The sequence below is a fragment of the Bufo bufo genome, chromosome 2, assembly GCF_905171765.1.
Source record: "Bufo bufo chromosome 2, aBufBuf1.1, whole genome shotgun sequence".
In the NCBI taxonomy this organism is placed as follows: Eukaryota; Metazoa; Chordata; class Amphibia; order Anura; family Bufonidae; genus Bufo; species Bufo bufo.
Genome location: NC_053390.1, coordinates 430,276,777 through 430,296,435, shown reverse-complemented (window position 1 = coordinate 430,296,435; position 19,659 = coordinate 430,276,777). Strand labels below are relative to the sequence as shown.

General features: G+C 44.6%; 1 protein-coding gene across 4 annotated transcripts in view; it reads right to left on the bottom strand.

The window, feature by feature from the left end:
- Positions 1 to 1,005: 1,005 nt before the first annotated feature.
- The window catches only part of HOOK3 (hook microtubule tethering protein 3), a 117,607-nt gene continuing 98,953 nt past the window's right edge, over positions 1,006 to 19,659 (bottom strand). For 2 of the 4 annotated variants that reach the window (XM_040417396.1, XM_040417398.1), the window contains 2 exons: positions 14,101 to 14,237; positions 1,006 to 2,502 (listed from right to left, as the gene is read on the bottom strand). In XM_040417396.1, the coding sequence (XP_040273330.1) occupies positions 2,487 to 2,502; positions 14,101 to 14,237 (153 nt within the window). In that variant the 3' untranslated portion in view covers positions 1,006 to 2,486. Of the gene's footprint in view, positions 2,503 to 13,586; positions 14,238 to 19,659 lie in introns of those variants that run through there. The other 2 variants (XM_040417397.1, XM_040417399.1) reach the window with 2 other exon arrangements.

Here is a 19,659-nt window from a genome sequence, read left to right as displayed (position 1 = left end):
TTCTGCAGGTGGTGACCACAGATCACTTCTCAGTTCCTATGCTTCCTGGCTGATGTTTTGGTCACTTTTGAATGCTGGCGGTGCTTTCACTCTAGTGGTAGCATGAGACGGAGTCTACAACCCACACAAGTGGCTCAGGTAGTGCAGCTTATCCAGGATGGCACATCAATGCGAGCTGTGGCAGGAAGGTTTGCTGTGTCTGTCAGCGTAGTGTCCAGAGCATGGAGGCACTACCAGGAGACAGGCCAGTACATCAGGAGACGTGGAGGAGGCCGTAGGAGGGCAACAACCCAGCAGCAGGACCGCTACCTCCGTCTTTGTGCAAGGAGGAAAAGGAGGAGCACTGCCAGAGCCCTGCAAAATGACCTCCAGCGGGCCACAAACGTGCATGTGTCTGCTCAAACGGTCAGAAACAGACTCCATGAGGGTGATATGAGGGCCCGACGTCCACAGGTGGGGGTTGTGCTTACAGCCCAACACCGTGCAGGACGTTTGGCATTTTCCAGAGAACACCGATATTGGAAAATTCGCCACTGGCGCCCTGTGCTCTTCACAGATGAAAGCAGGTTCACACTGAGCACATGTGACAGACGTGACAGAGTCTTGAGACGCCGTGGAGAACGTTCTGCTGCCTGCAACATCCTCCAGCATGACCGGTTTGGCATTGGGTCAGTAATGGTGTGGGGTGACATTTCTTTGGAGGGCCGCACAGCCCTCCATGTGCTCGCCAGAGGTAGCCTGACTGCCATTAGGTACCGAGATGAGATCCTCAGACCCCTTGTGAGACCATATGCTGGTGCGGGAGGCCGCACAGAATCCGCCTCTCATTGTTTTCGATGGGAGGTTGCTCTGCCATTCACGCACCCGCGGTTTATAGAAAGTATGTGTCCTTTTTTGGACTAGCTTCAGCCATTATCCACGGCCTGAAAACAATGGGAGGTGGATTCTGCAGTTTTGGCAATGTGAACGACCCAATAAAAGGAATCACAGATTACACAGAATAAATTTCATTTAAAATAGTTTATTTACAAGTTCCTTAACAAAAGTACACTTCTGGTTACACTGAAAGAATTGACTGAAAAATGTACATTTTATGTTCGTAATGACAGTAATCATTCATCCTATATACACGATGTCTAGTCACCAAAATGTCAATTCCAAAATGTTATACTATGTACCACAGATGCAGTGCTTATGGGTATTCTCCTTCAGTTCCATTCATGTGGTGTACACACAATGTTAATGAATAGAAATTATAATATGATTTTTATAGTCACTTTCTAATTTTAAAACAAATAACTACAACAAAAATGGGCAAGCAACTAGAGTACAAAGGAAAACTAGTGCATGCTGGGTAGACATAATCCATCATGCTTGACAGACTATGGTACAACAACAACGCTCCAAGCCTCTCCCATTGGACGGAAGTTGCAGCGACATTACAAAAGTTGCTCAGAATTTAATTTGCCATTTTGATAAAAGGGTCTCCATGTCATGATTATAGTTCTAAGTTTGAAACAGCGAAATTTACTAAATCATACCAGAACTGCATTTCTAAGTCGTACATACAATATCCCATCAGCACCAACCCCCCCATGCTTAATGGACTCCTATACTTTACAGCCTGATAACAGCTGAAATAAAACGCACATTAAAGCTTGCATCGGTATCAGTATTAAAAAAAAAAAAAGTAAATGTTCTATATAAAGTAATACTGCGGTAAAAAGTTGCATTTTAATCTATACAATAAAACAGGCAAAACTGGAGCCGGAGACTCGTTGTGTCTAAATACAAAGAGATTTATAGAAATACAAGAAGTGTTAGTACAAATACATTAACCTACGAGCATGGTTTATTTAAATAAGGGCTAAGGCAGTAAGTATATGCAAATGAAGTCCATAGAAAGGATATTGGGAAATCGATACAAGAAGCTGTAGAATATAATTTAAAATAAAATCTTGTTTTTAAGAAAACGAGAACATGAAAATGTAAACAGTCATATTCACAAAATGTACTCATTGGTCTATACAAAGGAAGTGTACAAGAAACCTATACGTGTACAATCGCCACTCCTTCTTTGCTGCCATTTTAGTGTGTACAAGTGGTTAAATGTGCGGTCCACGTTATGAAGCTTGAAGGCAGCCTTGCCCATAACCAGTGTTGGCTTATATCGGGTGCAGCACGTCTAGCAGCTCAGTTTATGATTATACACCCCTATATTGAAGAGGCAACAGCATTAAATGGTAGCGTAATAGGCTACATGCTAGGAATCTGATGCATATGAGGTGCATTTTGTTCTTAAGATACATAAAGAAAGAAAAGCACAATACCTTGATGCCAAGCTGTGACAAAAGGTGCAAAGTGCTTCAAGTAGAAGCATTAAGCAAGCATAGGTTAGACCACTGCCCCTAATGATGGTTAGTCTGCTGGTTAGGCCGTCCGAACACAAACTTTCATGCAAAATCTGACGGCGTATCATGCCACGGTCATGCAATGACATCACTGCAAATAAATAGCAAGGAGAAAACATTAATGGTGTGAAGCAGAGCATGTAGTCTAAAACCCTCAACCCAATGCAAGCCATACACGTCTTCTCATTTCTCTATAGAAAAACTTCACAGGGACTATTCTGTGTAGAACTTTGCTTTATATTAATGTATTGCTGAGGGCTTCAGGTTGGGAGACTATATTATAATATATATATATATATATATATATATATATATATATATATATATATATATATATACATACACACACACACACACACAAATACAGTTGCAAGAAAAAGTATGTGCACCCTTTGGAATGATATGGATTTCTGCACAAATTGGTCATAAAATGTGATCTGATCTTCATCTAAGTCACAACAATAGACAATCACAGTCTGCTTAAACTAATAACACACAAAAAATTAAATGTTACCATGTTTTTATTGAACACACCATGTAAACGTTCAAAGTGCGGGTGGAAAAAGTATGTGAACCCCTAGACTAATGACATCTCCAAGAGCTAATTGGAGTGAGGTGTCAGCCAACTGGAGTCCTATCAAAGAGATGAGATTGGAGGTGTTTGTTACAGCTGCCCTATAAAAAACACACACCAGTTCTGGGTTTGCTTTTCACAAGAAGCATTGCCTGATGTGAATGATGCCTCACACAAAAGAGCTCTCAGAAGACCTATGATTAAGAATTGTTGACTTGCATAAAGCTGGAAAGGGTTATAAAAGTATCTCCAAAAGCCTTGCTGTTCATCAGTCCACGGTAAGACAAATTGTCTATAAATGGAACAAGTTCAGCACTGCTGCTACTCTCTCTAAGAGTGGCCGTCCTGTAAAGATGACTGCAAGAGCACAGCGCAGACTGCTCAATGAGGTGAAGAAGAATCCTAGAGTGTCAGCTAAAGACTTACAAAAGTCTCTGGCATATGATAACATCCCTGTTAGCGAATCTACGATACGTAAAACACTAAACAAGAATGGATTTCATGGGAGGATACCATAGAGGAAGCCACTGCTGTCCAAAAAAACATTGCTGCACGTTTACAGTTTGCACAAAAGCACCTGGATGTTCCACAGCAGTACTGGCAAAATATTCTGTGGACAGATGAAACCAAAGTTGAGTTGTTTGGAAGAAACACACAACACTAGGTGTGGAGAAAAAGAGGCACAGCACACCAATATCAAAACCTCATACCAACTGTGAAGTATGGTGGTGGGGGCATCATGGTTTGGGGCTGCTTTGCTGAGTCAGGGCCTGGACGGATTGCTATCATCGAAGGAAAAATGAATTCCCAAGTTTATCAAGACATTTTGCTGGAGAACTTAAGGCCATCTGTCCACCAGCTGAAGCTCAACAGAAGATGGGTGTTGCAACAGGACAACGACCTAAAGCATAGAAGTAAATCAACAACAGAATGGCTTAAACAGAACAAAATACGCCATCTAGAGTGGCCTAGTCAGAGTCCTGACCTCAACCCGATTGAGATACTGTGGCATGACCTCAAGAAAGCAATTCACACCAGACATCCCAAGAATATTGCTGAACTGAAACAGTTCTGTAAAGAGGAATGATCAAGAATTACTCCTGACCGTTGTGCACGTATGATCTGCAACTACAGGAAACATTTGGTTGAAGTTATTGCTGCCAAAGGAGGTTCAACCAGTTATTAAATCCAAGGGTTCACATACTTTTTCCACCTGCACTGTGAATATTTACATGGTGTGTTCAATAAAAACATGGTAACATTTAATTCTTTGTGTGTTATTAGTTTAAGCAGACTGTGATAGTCTATTGTTGTGACTTAGATGAAGATCAGATCACATTTTATGACCAATTTGTGCAGAAATCCATATAATTCCAAATAGTTCATATACTTTTTCTTGCAACTGTATATGTAAAAAATAGTAAAGCTGGCCATTCAGATAGTCATCAATTTGGGCAACGGCTATTCCTCCTGACCAGCTCATACCAATGCATGCCACATGAGAACAAAAGGATCCTTCTTTCCCCACACAGCTGCCATCGGAGAGTTGAGACACCTGCATATAGAGCAGATGGTTGGCACGGTCCTGCCAACATTCATGTAGTGTGAATGGCCACCTTAAAGGATAACTGTCATTTTTTTTTTTTATTTGCCAGTTTATTAGAGCTAGGCATGTATACCTGAGTTGGTCTGTCAATGATTGCCAAAAGATCTGTAATTACCTTATAATACCAGCTTTCATTAATGACCCCTGTCCCTTTCCACTGCTCCCTTAAAAGACCATTGCTATGGCTCATCTGTCTCCGGCTAGGAAGACAGAGGGGCGGTTCTTCACACTGCATGCCTGCATTAGGCTTCAGAGTGAGGAGGCGTGTCTCTCAGTAATCCAATCTGATTGGCTGGCAGGGAGCTGCTGGCTACAGCAAGTTTGTATGTGACCTGAGGGAAGGCAGTTTTGGCCTCAGAGAACTGGCAGAGGAGCCATCTTGAGAAGGTCCTAATAATGTAGGATTCAAAACAGCCGTTACTAAGGGGAAAACTCAAGGAAAACAGTGGTAAGTGAAGAAACTAAAGATTGCTTTATGCATAATGCTGCTGCAGCAGTAACATATGCTAAAATAGATTTTTTGCTGAAAATATGACAGTTATCCTTTAAAGTGCATCTGTCAGCAGACTTGTAGCAATGAAACTGGCTAATCTGTTACATGTACACTTGGCAGCTTTGTTTTTAATATATGGAAATTTGCTTATGGAAGCAACGGGGACGTTGCCATTTCACCTAGAGCCTCTGCTATCTCTGCAACTGCCGCACGCCACGTCATCACACCTGGCCCTGTTAAAGTGCAGAAGGTGTGGCGGCTGCAGAGAAAGCAGAGCCCCCATTGCTCCTAGAGGCTCATTAGCATATATTAAAACTTTTTTCTCACCAATGCGGGCACATACATATGAACATGGGACCAACACAGATGGCTTCAGCTGTGAGCCAGTTTCATGGGTACAAATCTGCAGACAGTTGCCCTTAAATATTTTCATAGTTAAATGTGTAAAATGCTGGTTTTCTATCCAGGTTGGGGCTACTGCAATAAAACCATGGATTTTCTTTATTATACCAAAATTTTATGTATTTTTCAACTTTTTTCTCTTTTCTTTATTATAAGGTCTACGATCAGCTTTGTTTATTCCCAGCTGAAAGTGCACTTTCTAGTGGAGTGTCACAAGTTATCCAAGAATATAACATGCATCGAGCTCATTGTTCTATGGTTGTCCTTGGATATCTGTAGCATTCTCGAGATGTGCTATGCTACAAGTTTCAATTACACTAGAAGCATAAACTGAACATAGGAGACATTCAGGATCCTAATGGATTGGGTGCAATGATGGAACGCGGCTGAGTAATATTCTAGAATTGTAGGTTTTAGCTTAGTCAACGCCATAGAACATTAGTACATTTTCATCTTTAGAGAAACACAATAAATGATGGAAAACAAATATTCAATTCAATTTCATGCATTGCTACAGCGCTACTAAGGGAGTCTTTCCAGGAATGACTTGTTGCTAAATCTTAGTGGATTAGTTCCTAAATTACATCGCAACCGGGATACAACCACATAACCAGAATCTCAGATTAGATGGACTATGAGGTGCACCACCTGTACGTCCTAACCTATATGCGGGTAGAAAGCCTTTCATATTATCACTTGCTGAATCAACTTTACAGTTTGTAAATGGTATCTGTAACAAAAAAAGATGCTTTACTCTTAGGTCATCTGTAAGAAGATGAAGGAGGCCTTGAAAAGAGGACCTTCTTGGCACATCACAAGAAGACACTAACCCTATTTGCATTTGGGCTCAGAGGCACTAGCTTACATACAGTGAGCACAATCTTTGGCACACTGGTTTATTTAGAGGGTGTTCTTCATGATACATGCTCTTTATGTGTTCTGAAGCAGCAACTACACCACATCAGAAAATCTAAACTATTATACGTGCTTTATTACAGGGTCTGGCCACTTTCTGGTTATGGTTGACCAATGTGTTTGTAAGATGATTATATGATATACTAATAAAGTCTCAGTTGAAATTTGGTGGCATTTTCTATATTTCATAAAGTATGCCCGGTTGTTGGCCAAGTCTTTTGTGCTTTCCGGGCATAAGTCCTGTCAATAAAATGTAGGTACACTAACTAGCGTTGTTCGGATCCGGCAGGCAGTTCCGGCAACGGAACTCCCTGCTGGATACGGCAAACTGTATGCAAACGGAAATCAGTTTTTTCCGGATCCGTCTCATCTGGTATCATTTGGAATAACGTTTTTTTTTTTTTTTTTTTTAAGATCAAAAGCAAAAATAGCTCCTCCAATGTCCTGGCGCAGACTGGAAAACCGGATCCGGCAATGTGGCAATTTCCGGATTCGGCAAGTGTGGTAGTGTTCTGGGATTTTGGCAGGAAAAAAATGGTCAAATACCGTACAAGAGACGGAACGGAAGACATCCTGATGCATACTGAACAGATTGCTTTCCATTCACAATGGATTAGGACAAAACTGGTATTGAGACCCTTTACCGGATTTCAATACCGGAAAAGAATAACGCTAGTGTGAAAGTACCCTTAGTCTCCTGCATTCAAGTACACTGCACATGCCATCTGCTCTTGCACTTGGAAGTTTAGCACAGATGCAGTTTGAATGGAGAAGGGTGAGGGATGTGTCTGGCCACATGACGCTTCATCGGCAGCCACATTATAGACAGGACCTCTATGCAGACATCACATAAGATTTGCCCAATGAGGGGACATGGCTTATGAAACATAGCAGACAGCACAGAATATCAACCAAGGCTATATTAGTAAATGTCATATTGTCATCTTACATACACACTTGTCAACAGTAACCAGAAAGTGGCCAACCCCTTACATTTTTAGTAACCTGTTTAAGTCTTACAGGCATCAAAGGAGGTTTGTCCCACCATAAAGATAGGTGATAAATACCAGATTGTTGGGGGCCCGACTGCAGGTACCACCACCAATCAAGGTAATGGGGTCCTGCAATCTTCAGAGAAATCTTCACGTATGCTGCCACTCCATTCATCTCTATGGACTGATGAAGACAGTGCTGTGGTAGTTTCTCTTCAGCAGTTCTATAGTGATGAATGGAACATGTGTGATAACCACTCTGACCGGTGGGTTCCCATCAGTCAATAATATACTAACCAATGATCCTGTGGATAGGTCATGAGCTCTTATGGTAGGAGAACCTCTTAAGACATTACAGGGCGCTCAAAATGTTTGATCATGCATCCATAAACAATGCAAGTCAATGAATGCACTGGGTGTTGAAAGTACATATAAAGGCTTTATGTTTGTATCCAGGGACATGTCCACTGATCTGCCAACACATCTTCAGCTTACTAGACTGTAAGCCAGTCTGTCCAAAAAGGTGGCTTATAACCATATGTGGCTAAGAAAGGTCTGTTAACCCATAACTCAATAGATATAAGTCTTTTAGCCAAAGCATAACATATTTTAATATTAGTATTAATGTAAGCAGAGCTATAATCAGAAAGAGTTAGGACAGCTATAAGTAATCCACCCACAGATTATGCAAATGACATATCAAAGTCAATCACAAACCTGGTGTACGTCAAACATGAGCAGAAAATTTGATTACCAATTCTACAGGACAAACTGTTAATATGTAATGTAAGGACTTCTGCTATAGTTTACACAACATGCACTCAATTAAGCACTATGGAAAGTAACAGAATGGTATGTAAATGTACATATGGCATATAAAATCCATGGGAAAAGCTTAAAGTGTACCTAAACTTTATTAAAACCTACCCTAAATGTGATAAAATGTATATTTATAATATACCGGTACTTGCATCGATGAGGTATGCAAAGCGAGTGAGCGCAGGCAGGAGCTCGGCAAGGTACATTGCTGCTGCTGGCTGCGCCTGCTCAACTGAAGCCTGGCATAGCAGACCAGTGATGTGCTCTGCAGAGCTTTTGACAAGCGGAGCGGGCGCAGGCAGGAGCAGCAGTGACATGTGCTCCTGCCTGTACATTGCTAGCTCACTGTAGCCCCGCAGTGGAATCCGTACACCGCTGACATGTTGGTGTACCAGTGTACGGATTCCAAAGTGCTAGAGGTGCCCATGTCACAAAGAAAACGTAAGGAAAAAAAAAAGAAAGTATATTACATATATAGATTTTAGGACATTTAGAATAGGTTTTATGTAAACTTTAAGGAAGAGCCCAACGGTGTCTTTTGGATATTGCAGCATTTAGGCTTATTCCGTACAGGCGATTGAAGTGGCAAAAAATTTGCAACAAACGTTGTAAGGTTTGGGTGGAGGCCTTCTTTAAATACTCATTACTGTCCATCGATAACGTCATTGACAAAAAGGGTCCACAAGCCTAAAGGTGACCAAACATTTATTGACGGCAGTAACCAAGCTTGGCTTGTACAATCAACCCTACCCTACTAAAAGAAGAGATGGACATACTGGAAGGCTGCAGGCTCCAACTCTGGAACCCTAGCCAACAATTTGGGCTCACAATAGCCCAAATGACTGTATTCTTCCACCATGAGACAACACTAATTGTTGCCAATAGGTCTGCCTAATGGCTATGTATACACTATTATGTCAGGTCAGGATATGGATGTATTAACATGGTTTCCATAACAAAACCATTAATGAACATTTGCATTAAAAATACATTCTTGTCAGCATGAGAAAATGATTATGCTAATGCACTGCTTGTGTCATGCGAGTTGCCAGACCCCTTGGGGCATATAAAAAAACACTGCTCAGTCACCTTTAACCCCTTGCTGATCCAGTACTGATGCATTGGCGGTCTTCCACAGGTCTTCATTTACAAGCTATCAAGCAAATGATGACGCCAGTAGTAGGACCACTGAGGCCACTCACTGGATGCAGCACTCAGACGTCATGTGCTATACTACTGGGCCCAAAGCAGGCTACTGGGGGAGTTTTGGCCAGCACCAGCACTATGTATCACGTGTTGATGTAGTTATCTTGCCCTTGGTAATACTATATCCACGCTCCCTCCATTGACCATCTATAGCTAAGTATCGGTTTAATTATATTGTCAATTTTGTATCATTGGTCACATCTACATCTTTGCTGGACTTTGTCCAAATGTTTAACCACCTCCTGATGAGCCTGTTCGTATACAGGTGAAACGCGTCGAGGTCTGTGTTATAAGATGGGCATATTTTAAAACGTGCGTACTGTGTATTGGAGTGGAATGGTGATCCCCAGAGCATCTGGACCCCCTGCCACCCACTTGTTTGTATTTATTTTTGAATTCCGGAGAGGAAGGGTGGTGACCCTGGTCATCTGAACCACCGGTCCCCTCCGTTATATATACATTTATTTTTTGATACTGTCACCGTATTTCCATTATCTTTCCCTGGTCAGGGTTAATCTAGGGATTTGACAGTCCTAGGTTCGGGGACAGGGAACCTCCACCATCAGGGGGTTACCCTGGGCTGAGCAGTTTTTAGGGCTTTTAGGGTAAGCATCTTGTCTGCCCTGCCCTCCTCAGACCGTGTACTATTTTTCAATTTGATCCTCGATCCACCTGAATCGATTGACAGTTTTTTCTGTGTCACTAGCATATGTGTTTACCAGGGGTCACTACTCCCCTGTCAAAAGAAATTTATATATAAATCCTTTTGAAATTGTAGTACACCTTTTTTGGTATGAACATACCTATACCCACACTATAACAAAATAAAGGTATTTTTAAAAGTCACTAATTCCGAATAGCAATTTATGCTATACTACTGGCATTATCACTTGGCCGTATGCAAGCTAAGATCAATGGGGGACCAATTCTAAACATCTGGTTCAGCAGGGGATTGAAGGGGTGAGCAGTTTTTTATTCTACAGCATTTGTTGAAACTTGATGGCCCGATGACTTGCATAGTTTGTATGGGTAAAGAGCAGGAAGGCTCATAAAATAATAAAACAACTTAAACTTACCTTCTGGAGCCCCCTCTGATCCAGCACCACTGCTCCATCCTTTCAGTCGGTGACGTTGGTGTTGGCTGCAGCGGTGGCATCTCATATATCACTGCAGCCAACCAACGGCCTCAACAATCTTGTGACATACACCACAGAGGCTAGTGATTGGCTGCGGTGGTATATGGGACATCACGGTTGCAGCTTGGGGAAGATGAAGGAGTAGCAGTGCTGGATTGGAGGGGGCTGCTTAGGTGAATTTAAGTTGCTTTTGCCCATAAAACCTTTCAACTCAGAAAGACACAAGAAGAGCCATAGGTTCGCAGCTGCATGCTTCACCTTAACTATTACCCTCACCATGAAGTTACAGGACAGTATAATCCATTCTTTATGTTAATTCCTCCTGCTTAGTAACTTTAAGCAAAGCTTTCATAACTGGTCACAAGTGGCCTAAAAAAAGACAAACTCCACCTTCAAAGACACTAAATCTGCCCCACATGCCAAGTTATGCACAGAGTGGGTGCAGACGCTTTCTGCAGCATGTGGATAAGATTTTTAAAAATGTCATCCAGTTTCCCTTACGTCCTACCAGCAGCACAGATGGGGTTAACTTGCAGTGACTTCGGCCAAGAGGGTCTCTGAGCTTCAAGCTCTCTCAGCACATGAGCCCTTTTTGCAAGACCGGGTCCTTCTAAGACTTCTCCTGTACTTTAGGCCTAAGGTTCCTTCGTTCCAGTATATCCCTCCCGGTTCTTTCTACACCTTCAAAACCCCCCACGAGGAACCTGTTAGACATCCTCTGGACGTCTCGAGATGCATCCGGATCAAGGAGAGATGAAAATCTTCTAATCCTGTTTAAAGGCCGTAAGGCATCTAAGCCGTCCATCAGTCGATGGATTAAGGAGGCTATTAGGGAATCCTTTGTTTCCCAATCTCTAGACCCTCCGGGGTTTGTGAAGGCCCATTCTACCAGGGCCGTAGCTACTTCTTTTGCCGAGAGGAGTCTTCTTCCGCTCTACATGATTTGCAAGTCTGCCTCCTAGAGATCTGAATCAACATTCATCTCCCATTATAGACTGGATGCCAGATTAGCTGAATACTCAGCCTTTGGGCAGACTATACTTGATTCTGCCAAGCATGAGGGCCCTCCCTAGGGGTTCTTCTTGCTACCTCCCCCTCTGTGCTGCTGGTAGGAATTAACGATTCCCTTACGTCCTAACGATAATTTGTTTTCCCTTAGTCCTAACAGCAGCACACAAATATCCCACCCTAGTAAGGCTAGTTTTTTTCTTGCTATAACAGTGGGCTGGAGGCGATTCCCTCCTTTATAGGGGATGCTTAGGTGTTTTATTGTTTTATTGCATGGGCTCATTAAAAATTCTGCTGGTCCTACCAGTCAACGGGGACTGGTAGGACTAAGGGAAAACAAATTATCGTTAGAAATTAACGATTACTGCTACGGAAAAATGCTGCAGATCTTCCGTACAGAAATCTGTGGAAGAAATCTGCATCTGGACATACCCTTAATCTTCTCAGCATCACGCCTAGGAAACAGTCTAAAGATGCTCGTAAACACTATCATTTTGTTGGCGAGTTCCAACAACAATACAATCTATATGAAGGAGGGCATCCACAGAGACATGGGTAACATGGATTGAACAGGTTCCTGTCGGACATAATCGGCACTGTTCTTGCTGTACAAGTTCAGTTAGTGGTCTCCAATGAAGTCTATAGAGAGTAATGGAAGAAATCTACTTGGCAGTTTCCTCATCTCTCCTAGACCTCTTTCTGATATGTGATGTCACTGACACAAGTACGGTAGATGGCTCAGACTTTGGAGGAGCCAAACAGTCGTGTGGTGGTCTAAAATGTACAGAACCCAAGATATAGTCCCATACACAAGCAAATAAAAAAAATAAACACTAACACAACATATAAGTCAATTTACAGGTGAATTTAAAGTGCTACCTTAGCGTCCACATGATAGACCAGTTACTGCATACACCTGCGACATTCATAGTGGCACAAATTCTGTTCATTTTATGTTGTGAATAAGACAACTGATTGGAATACTTTAAGACCCACTAGTTCATCTCTGTAGGTTCGGCTAAAATCATGAATGAATGCAAATATATCAGTCTGGTTTGAAATTCGCTCTAATGTCTAAAATAGTATTTCTGTAAGATTTAAAATAATGTAAAACCCCACTAAAAGAAAAAAACAGTGGATATGTGGTCAGACAGCGCATTCCAAGTCAAAGTGCATCCTGGGAGCCCAGCCGATTGTAGCACCTACGAGTTATATACAGAATTCCTGAAAATGCGGATTAACATTCTGTGCATACAAATGGCTTCTTTCAGGCAGATTAATATATCACCCTTTAACAAGACAAAAGATCATCTCTATGAAACGTGACCACATGCTTGCAGGTAGGTACATTGAGGAGGGCATGTGCAAATGAACAATTTAAGACATCATGTGCCAACAACCATAAATGGTTTTGAAAACACTGCATGAGCACATTGGGCGCAGTGCAAGACCATCCTGGAAATTCGGTTCCTTCTTCTAAACGTACATGAAGGCCAAGTTAGCATCAGCATGGCGTTTTCCATATTTGTCTCAGAAATATGGAACAGAAAAATAAGAAAAACGAATCCGCTTTAGGGTCCATTCACGTTGGGAACGGATCCGGACTCATTCATTTTCAATAGGGCCGGAAAAAGATGCAGACAGCAGACAGTGTGCTGTCCGCATTCGCACTTCCGTTACACAAAAAATAGAACATGCCCTATTCTTGTCCGCAGACACTGACAAGAAAAGGCATTTCTATTAAAGTGCCGGCCATGTGCAGAACGCACATGGCCAGTGTCCGTGTTTTGCGGATCCGGAATTTGTGGACCGCAAAACACTTGCGGACGTGTGAATGGACCCTTAGGCTGAGTGCCATTTATGTTCAGTTTCCAGTTATTTTTGGAGGGGAGAAAGGGTACAAGACTTTTTCTTCCATCAATAACTGAAACCTGACCGAAGTGACACAACTATCCCCAATTCAAACAAATGGGAATTAATACAGATTGGTTTTTTTCCCTCCATTTTTATGTTCCTGTGAGACAGAACAGAAATCCAAAAACACAATGCTGAAGTGAACTTGGCCTAAGACTATTATGCATACTACAACCCTTGCTATACAGCGCCTGGGACAGCATGGATGGATGTGCTTTATCTATATAAAAAAAAGCCCTCCTGACATTAATTTTGGAAGTCCATAAAATTAACAGGAATTGCCCTCCCAGGGTTTGTCCATCCAGACTCATGTAGCATAATAAGATGATCTCCACCAAGATGGCAGCGATGGGAATCATCATCCAAAGACCAGCCAGTTTGTTATTTAAAACTCACAAAAGAGGGAAAAAACATGAGCTTTATGCTTCATTCTGGTGTAAAGCTGTTTGGCACAAGTCAAAGAAAAGAATATTAGAACCGATAAACAAAGAAAAAGACTGAAATGGGACAAACGTATTAAAAAGAGAACGGACAAAGTAAAAGCACAATGGTGACATTTCCTGAAATGCAGCTATGTGCAACACAAGGTTATGGTGCAGATTTCCTGGTATAAGGTTCTTCTACCTCGCTGTGGCTGGCTGTACATGCCCTGGATAAGACCTTCTGGAACTCGTAGCTTGTCTCTGTCTGGCAAGGAATGACTGTCCCGAACCTGTACTTGCCAGTCTGTCTTCTGCAGCTTTTTTATGTAAAGTCATACCCTGAGATGAAAAATAAGGCACGAGGCATCAACATGGGCACAGAATACTTTTAGCTCAATCCACAAGACCATTTATTTCTATATTCCCTTTAAGTTCTGTAGCGCTATACTTACAACTGCTATTGACTAATTCATAAGGCCTCTTTCACACGAGCGATATGGATTGTGTCAGGCTCTGTTTGGGAAAAAACTGATGGTTTTCTACTCAAGTTCAATCAGTTTTTTCAGCAATAGCGTTCCGTCTTTGTGATTTCCGTCAGCATTGTATCTGGATTGCATGTGTTTCTCATGCTTGTGAAGAAAATCTGAAGAAGAACCATCTACATCTTCTAACCACCATCAGTGAAAAACACATTGCATCCGGATGCCTTCCGCTTTTCGCAAAGGTCCCATTCACTTCTATGGAACCAGAGCTGCGTGAAAAACGCACAATATAGAGCATGCTGCGATTTTTCCTGAACACAGAGATGATGCGTGAAAAACTACGCTCATGGGCACAAACCCTTTGAAATGAATGGGTCACGATTTAGTCTGGATGCTGTGCGTTCACAACAAGCATCTCATCCGAATGGAAGACGCGCTCGTGTGAAAGAGGCCTAATGGTTGAGAAGGGTATGCACTTCACCATCCACCGGCACTGAGGAGCCAACTAAATTGTCAGTTATTTGGGTCACTGAAGAAGCCCCGTGAAAGTAAGACCTCTAAAAGAAGCATCATAGAAAGCTAGATGACTGATGGCAGAAAAGCACCACATGGTCCAACTCATCTGCCTTTATATTATGTATCTTTCATTTCTCCATAGGTTCACCCCAGGCAGGTTTATATTCAGTTAATGTACATTTTCCAAATATGTCTCCAATCATCTACTGTTCTTTCAGCCAACTCTGACCTTCCACCAACTAATTTCAGATTGTGCCCCTTTATTTCTTATTGGAAAAGTGCGAACAATCAAAATAATTTTGGTGTCCCCTTTTGCTACTGTTCTTCAACAGAACGGAATAACGGAGAAGGGGCTTGTAAAAATCCCACTCACTTGAAGCATTTTCGAAGCCTAGCAGGGAAGCATATACAGGTGAGCCTTTTCATTGCTCAGAATACCTCCGGTGGTCAGAGCTGAACCCGGACATACCTCCATTTTCACCCCGGCAGCCCCCCTGACTTGAGCATCGGAGCAGTTCATGCTCAGATGCTCTCCTTTGCCCTGCGCTAAATCGCGCAGGGCAAAGGCATTTTTTGGAGATCTGGTGACGTACCGGGGCTCTCCATGGGGCTGCCAGGAACCCCGGTGACCGGCACTGAAGGGCAGGATTTAGCGCTGCCTTAGCCAGTAAAACAGCTAGAGCAGCGCTAAAGCCCTCCCATCTGAGCCGGTGACGTCACCGAACACACTGCCGGGCGGAAGTTTCCACCCGGCAGTGTGTTATTGAAAACAAGAGAGACCTTGCCCTGCACGATTTAGAGCAGGGAAAGGGAGCGCATCGTAGCATGAGATGCTCCGATGCTAGCCTCAGGGGGGCTGCCTGGGTGAAAATAAGGGTATGTCCTGGTTCAGCTCTGAACCCGGACAACCCCTTTAACTAGGGTTACAGAGACTGTCCAGAGCTTATGCAGTAGCAGTAAGGCTACTTTCACACTCGCGTTTGGTGCGGATCCGTCATGGATCTGCACAGATGGATCCGTTCTGATAATACAACCGTCTGCATCCGTTCAGAACGGATCAGTTTGTATTATCTTTAACATAGCCAAGACGGATCCGTCTTGAACACCATTGAAAGTCAATGGAGGACGGATACGTTTTCTATTGTCCCAGATTGTGTCATAGAAGACGGATCTGTTCTGACACACAATGTAAGTCAATGGGGACGGATCCGTTTTCTATGACACAATAGAAAACGGATTCGTCCTCTATTGACTTTCAATGGTGTTCAAGACGGATCTGTCTTGGCTATGTTAAAGATAATACAAACGGATCCGTTCTGAACGGATGCAGATGGTTGTATTATCTGAACGGATCCGTCTGGCTCAGTTTCGTCAGCAGCATTTTGGTGTCCGTCTCCAAAGCGGAATGGAAATAGAACGGAGCCAAACTGAAGCATTCTGAGCGGATCTTTTTCTATCTTGAATGCATTAGGGCTAAACTGATCCGTTTTGGACCGCTTGTGAGAGCCCTGAACGGATCTCACAAACAGAAAACCAAAACGCCAGTGTGAAAGTAGCCTAACTCAGGAGCTACAGAAACAGATGAGCTCACTGTGCTACCCTGTTTCCCATTCACTTCTATGGGTATCATGAACACTTGACTGTTTCCGTAACCCAAGCCATCTCTGGCCACCACATATGACAATCTCAGCCGTGTCTGATGTCTAAAACGATATTTTAGTATAACTTACCAGTAAAATCTTTTTCTCGCTCTTCCTTGGGGGACACAGGAAACCTTGGGTATAGCTCAACTCCCTAGGAGGCGTGACACTAAGTGAAAACTGTTAAGCCCCTCCTCCATCAGCTATACCCTCAGCCTGGAGAGAGAGACTACCAGTTGCGTGTCCAAGTAGTGAAAAAGGCAATGACCAACCAAGTGGAACCAAACAAATCAACTACCTGACAGCGGCAACTAAACCGTAACCTGTAGAACCAGAATAATGGGTGGGTGCTGTGTCCCCCAAGGAAGAGCGAGAAAGAGATTTTACTGGTAAGTTATACAAAAATCTCGTTTTCTCGCCCAGTTCCTTGGGGGACACAGGAAACCTTGGGACGTTCGAGAGCAGTCCAATAGGGGAGGGACCACAGCCCAAGACGAAACCACCGGAGGTATCATGAAACCGCCGCTTGTAAGACCAGGCGGCCCAAAGCAGCATCCGCCGATGCATAAATGTTCACCCTGTAGAACTTGGTGAAGGTGTGCAATGAAGACCAGGTGGCTGCCATGCACAGTTGCTCAGCCGAAGCCCGATTCCTCTGAGCCCAAGAGGCACCGACCGCTCTGGTAGAATGAGCGGTAACACCAAAGGGAGGCTCCCTGCCCTTGGCGCGGTAAGCCTCAGCAATAGCTATCTTGATGAAGCGGGCAATAGACACCCTGGACGCCGCCAACCCCCTGTGCGGACCCTCCGGAACCACAAAAAGAGAGTCCTTGCGCCGAAAGGGACCGGTGACCTTCAGGTATATCTTCAGGGCCCTAACGACATCCAGGCAGTGCAGCTCCCGTTCTCGAGGGTGAGAAGGAGACGGACAAAGGGAAGGGAGGACGATGTCCTCATTGAGATGAAATGCAGAGACCACCTTCGGGAGGAAGGAAGGGACCGGACGGAGAACAGCCTTATCCTGGTGGAAAACCAAAAGGGGCTCAGTACAAGAGAGCGCCGCCAATTCAGACACCCGTCGGAGAGAAGTGATAGCCACAAGGAACATGACTTTGCAGGACAAAAGGCGAATAGAGACCTTGCGTAACGGTTTGAAGGGGGAGGCTTGGAGCGCCGAGAGCACAACATTAAGGTCCCAGGGCAAAATGGGAGAGCGATATGGAGGAACAGAGTGAGCAACTCCCTGGATGAAGGTTTTGACAGGCCCGCTGGAAGAGGAAGGACAGCGCGAAACCTGACATTTAAGGAGCTGAGTCCCAGACCCAGGTCCAGGCCAGACTGTAAAAAGGACAGGACCGTGGGGAGGGAAAAACGAAGAGGATGAACCTCCAGATTCTCACAGAATCCTAGGTAAGATCGCCAAGTCCGGTAATAATTCCTGGACGAGGCCGGCTTCCGTGCGCGGATCATGATGCGAACCACATCCGCAGAAAAACCTTGTTGCGTCAAGACTGCGGTCTCAACAGCCACACCGTTAAACGCAGAGACTGTAAATGCTGATGGAAGATCGGCCCTTGAGAAAGAAGGTCTTCTCTTGGAGGCAGCGGCCAAGGCACGTCTCCCAGGAGCAGTATCAGGTCGGCGTACCAAGACCGGCGAGGCCAATCCGGAGCCACCAGGATCGTGGGAACACCCTCTGACGCGATCTTCCGGAGAACCCGAGGCAAAAGGGGGAGGGGTGGAAACACATACAGGAGGGAAAATTCTGTCCACGGAAGAACGAGAGCGTCGGCGCCGTACGCCCTCGGGTCCCTGGCCCTGGACAGTAAGGTGGGGAGCTTGTGGTTGAACCTGGAGGCCATGAGATCCACATCCGGACGACCCCAACGGAGGCAAATGGACTCGAACACGTCAGGGTGCAGAGTCCACTCGCTCGGGTCGATGGTGGTCCGGCTGAGGAAGTCTGCCGTCCAGTTCTCCACGCCCGGGATGTAAATCGCGGACAGGGCCGGAACATGAATTTTCCGCCAAGAGGAGGATGTGGGACACTTCCCGCATAGCCGCGGGACTGCGAGTGCCCCCTTGGTGGTTTACATACGCCACGGCCGTGGCGTTGTCCGATTGGACACGGACGGGATGACCCTGAAGCAGGGGAGTCCAGTGGCGGAGCGATAGGAGAATCGCCCTCAGTTCCAGTATGTTTATCAGCAATTTGGACTCCGCTGGGGACCAAGTGCCCTGTACAGTCTGGGGAGGAAACACCCCTCCCCAACCCTGCAGGCTGGCATCGGTGGTGATCACCAACCAGGTCATCGGCAGAAAGGATTTCCCCTGGAGAGGGGTCCATAACCACCAGAGGAGGGTGGTCCGAACGTGGGAAGGTAGAAGGAAGGACCGGTCCAGACTCTCCGGGGACTTGTCCCAGGCAGACAGAATCGCCCCTTGGAGGGGGCGAGAGTGAAACTGCATGAACAGGAGCGCCTTGAAGCAGGACACCATCTGTCCCAACACCCGCATGCAGAACCTGAAGAACGGACGTTGGTGAAGAAGAAGGGTCCGAACCGAGCAGTGGAGGTCCAGACGCTTTTCCGGTGGGAGACGGACCTCCGCCGCTTCCGTATTCAGCAACATCCCTAGGAAGACGAGTTGTCTGGAGGGGGTAAGGAAGGACTTGGAAAGGTTGATAATCCAACCGAACCGCTCCAAGGCCTGCAGCGTGAGCTCCACACTTGTGGACGCCTGGGAAAGCCTTGAAGGTAGTAAGGAAGCAGAAAAACACCCCTGGAGCGGAGTAAGGCCAGAACAGGGGCTAGGATCTTGGTAAAAATTGAAAGTGATCGCTCCCCACCGCAAAGCGAAGGAAGCGATGGTGACATTAAGCAATCGGAACGTGAAGGTAGGCATCCTGGACATCGATAGACGCCAGGAAATCCCCTTTCTCCAGAGAAGCTACCGCGGACCGGAGGGTGTCCATCCTGAATCGGCGAAGCCGGAGAAAACGGTTCAACCTTTTGAGGTCCAAAATCGGTCTCACCGAACCTGCCTTTTTGGGAACCACAAAGAGGTTCGAGTAGAACACTTTGAAACGTTCCGTCTGAGGAACGGGAACGATAACCCCCTTGT